The sequence below is a fragment of the Sinocyclocheilus anshuiensis genome, unplaced genomic scaffold, assembly GCF_001515605.1.
Source record: "Sinocyclocheilus anshuiensis isolate Anshui unplaced genomic scaffold, SAMN03320099.WGS_v1.1 scaffold569, whole genome shotgun sequence".
Lineage (NCBI taxonomy): Eukaryota > Metazoa > Chordata > Actinopteri > Cypriniformes > Cyprinidae > Sinocyclocheilus > Sinocyclocheilus anshuiensis.
The window spans coordinates 660,210-663,945 of NW_015536511.1; the positions used below are offsets into that span (position 1 = coordinate 660,210).

The window sequence follows — 3,736 nt, forward strand, 5'->3', positions numbered from 1 at the left end:
ACCGTGTCCCGGCGCGACGAGACAAAAACAATAAAACCCATTATAAACTAGGCATCTGTGGCATCCAGTGGGGACATAATTATGGATTATGATGACTTATACTATCTTTTTATGCGTTGCGTTGCATTGCGCCGCGTAAACATAAAACCATGTCTGCATTTGTGATCGGAGAAATGACAAACAACAAGCGCTACTCTACACTGCTCAAAACTCGCGTAACTTGAAATCGCATCATATGACCCCTTTAATAATAAAAAAAATCTTCATCTTTATACAATCTTTATACCTGTACACTATTGGCATTCATTTTATACTTCTATTCTCTTAACCATGTAAAGCTTTAACCCCCCAAATGGAATAGTTTTATTGAATTAGACTAAACTAAACTACAACTAAACAAAAATTTGCATGTGTTTTTTGTTGAGTATCATATCTGACACATGATGATTTTTATGGCTTATATAGTATTAAATAAAACAATATGAAAATCATAATCAAGGAAAACACACACACACACAAAGACCATTCTAATTTTGACAAAATGTACAAAACTTACTATTACTTAATGTCAGTTGTCACTCTACATCTCCCAATAATAAGTCTTAGTAAGATGATTTTTAAATGCTTAGGTTTTATGATCAAAGTTCTGTAGTTTTCATCATTGGGGGACAAAATATACTGTATATTGTGAAGAATGCAATACAATGATAATGTTATGGATAATAAATTAAACCTAAGTTGCCTCTGTCCAGTAATTGTTCATCTTGAAATATTACTAACAATATAAAAGTATTTACTTTTAAAAATAAGCTAAGATTTCACTGCAAAAAGACACGTGTACCACATCCTGAAGGGGGTCGTTTTTTTTTTATTATACTAAACGATCTGTACTTGCTCAAATGAAAATCTCCTGGAGAAACATCTAAGACAAAGTTGAGACTTGTGTGAAATATAATAGATTAACTATAAAAAAGCAATACAATTTACCACTGCAAAGTACCAAAGTTCTGTAAACTCACATCGTGACCTATTGCTGAACTCTCACCATTTCCTGCACTGCCGTTTTGAAAATGATCAACAGCATCTCTTCCAAAAGCAGACGTGCTCTATACATATAAGTGGCGGACATTTCCCGCCTGCAGAATATTTTCCTTCACCACTCCTCATTCAATATCAGCCATTCAGACTTCCATTAATGCATTGCTTGTGCCTGCGGAGCGTATCATCAAAACCTGCCACGGAATGAGATGACATCACCGCATCCGCAACACATCACCAGAAACTCCAGCTGAAACGCGGCGGGACGACGAAGGTCTGAAAGTTTACACGCAAACACACCCACGCACACAAATAAATGCAATAATGGAGAAAAGCCAAGCCGTCGACTCCAGCATGCAAAGCTATGCATGTTAGAAGCTCCCCGTTGAAGCAAGCAGGCATACAAGCTATTATCAGAACAAAACTGCAGAAGCCGCTCTCTTCAAATATTGGGACCAATTTTGAGGTTCTGCTCGGCAATCTAGAGCAGCATCACCTCCTTTCATTGTCGTCTTTTGTTCTTAATGTATTGCAAAGCCTGAAAGAGCGAACTACAGGTGTTTGATATGACAATTAGAGTGAAGGCAGAGGAAAAAAGGCTCCAGTTTTGCTCTGTTTTCGTTTATAGTTCTTGTTTTCACCCAAGTAAAGGCGGAGAAGATGGAGAAGATGTGGGAAGCGAAAGTAGCTTGGAGAAATGTGAGTTTGTTGCAAAGTGCCTGTGATCAATACTAAAGAGGCAACAAAACTGTGATGCTATTTTGGGGAGAAAATGACAGAGTGCTTTATTCTGTATCTGTCTGTGTGTGAGTGAATTTTGTGGCTGCTGGCAGCGTAGCCTGATGTGTGATGTGACTGAGAAATTAAAGAAAAGGAAATGACAGCAATTTCTTCTTCTTCACTGTCAGGTCGTACCGTAGGTAGGAGGCCAACCTCCATAAATGCAGCAGTGCAAAAAAATGCATGTGCAGGCTTCAACATGCACAAAAAGTATTTTGACACTAAAGCCACACGTCAAATGTTTGAATGCAATTTGCATTAGATAATAAACTAACAAATCAAATAGCAGCACAATTACACATTTTTTAACCATTGGATTAAAAATTTAATAAAAATAACTTTCTGACTGTCAATCAATTTTGTATTAAGAGACAGGCAAATGCCTTTTTATTTAGACTGCCAAAGGAAAATTACATCTGAATTATATCAATCTTATATAGTGAAGAAAATTAATTAAATATAATCCAATTTTATTTTATTGCTGTTTTGTTTTTTGTTTTTTCATTTTGAGATTTATTGTAATTTATTTTGTTGACATAAAAAATGAATATACTTTATAGAGAATATACATTTATAAAATATAAATAAATATACTTTTCTGGAGAAAAACAAGAGAACAAAGAACTGACAAAAAGTTTTTTTTTTATATATATATATTGATTTATTATTCAGTGATCATCAGTGCTCAATTGCATCAAAAAGTTCAAAAACCCTTGGCTTTAGTGTTCAAATACTTTTTGTAGCCACTGTATCTGTGTGTTTGATGAAGAGTGTTCAACGAAATTGTAAATGAGCTCGTAAAATAAAGAATTCTTATTGTACTGCTCTTTTTACTGTTCAATTCCTACAAAACTCACATTTCTGGAGCTACAATCACCAGATTAAAGCTTTTCCAGCACCAACACACGCACTTGATAACTCAGATAAGCATCCGTAACTTACCCGTCACGTTGACCTCTACTAGTCCAGAGCGTGTGCCGATGCTATTGGTGGCATCGCAGACGTACGTCCCTCCGAACTCATAGGTCACTGGGCCTTTGAAGAATAGGGTGTTGTTCTTGATTTCAATATTGTTGGGAAGCGATCCATTCAACCTGAGAAAAACAGACAGATAATATTTTTTAGCTGACCCATATGGAAACAGAGTTGGCTGGGAGACAACACCAACTCACATTGGGTAAGACTGGGATGGTAGGGTAATATCAGTAGATCAACTGTTACTATGAGGACAGATTCAATCTTCTTTGTTAAAACAAACATACCAAGCATACCAAGAACTGCACATCTCAAACCGGCAGACGTGAAGGGTGGTACTACAAAATGAGTGAACGGGCCCTTGGACAGGCCTGAATGTTGCCCCAGGAAAGAGGGAGTAATTTGAAATGGTGAAAACAAACAAAGACATAAAGCAGAGATGTCACGTGGAAAAAATATGTTGTTTTGCTGCCACTCTTTCCGTTCTGGGCTGCTGCATCTGACGCTGGATCCCAAGTGATCAAGACAAACCGATCAAGGAAAATATGGAGTTTGACTTACAATGTGGCTACACTTAGACTTTAACTGTAGTGTCCTAATTCTGGACTCTTCATGGTTCAACTGCCCCGCGGGTCTAGACCTGCCTCATTCTTTTTCTAAAGTACGACAGAGGTCACAAGCTCTGGCAGATGTTCTTGTGGCAGATGTTCTCTTTGCCTCTTATCAGAGATCAGTATAACGATGCCTCCCCAGGTACCAGACACCTTCAGATCATCTTGTTCCCACTTAACAAGTTCTTTCCTTCCATCTCAATGACACCCGGTGTCTTTCAGGGTCTGGTTGACTGGTGGTGTCTAGGGTTGGGAATTGAAAATCAATTCCGATTCCAGAATCGGATACTTAAGGTCAGGAATCGGATACTTGTTGTCAAATTAAAATTTCG

The 3,736-nt window shown here is 37.5% G+C and overlaps 1 protein-coding gene across 4 annotated transcripts in view; it reads right to left on the bottom strand.

Moving 5' to 3' along the window:
- nectin1b (nectin cell adhesion molecule 1b) overlaps window positions 1-3,736 on the bottom strand; it is a 228,968-nt gene that overhangs the window by 140,850 nt on the left and 84,382 nt on the right. For all 4 annotated transcript variants that reach the window (XR_001634588.1, XM_016490688.1, XM_016490695.1 and 1 more), the window contains exon 5: window positions 2,761-2,912. Coding sequence is in view for 3 of the 4 variants with exons in the window: in XM_016490688.1 (XP_016346174.1) it covers window positions 2,761-2,912 (152 nt within the window). In the remaining variant the exon portion in view is untranslated. The remainder of the gene's footprint in view (window positions 1-2,760; window positions 2,913-3,736) is intronic.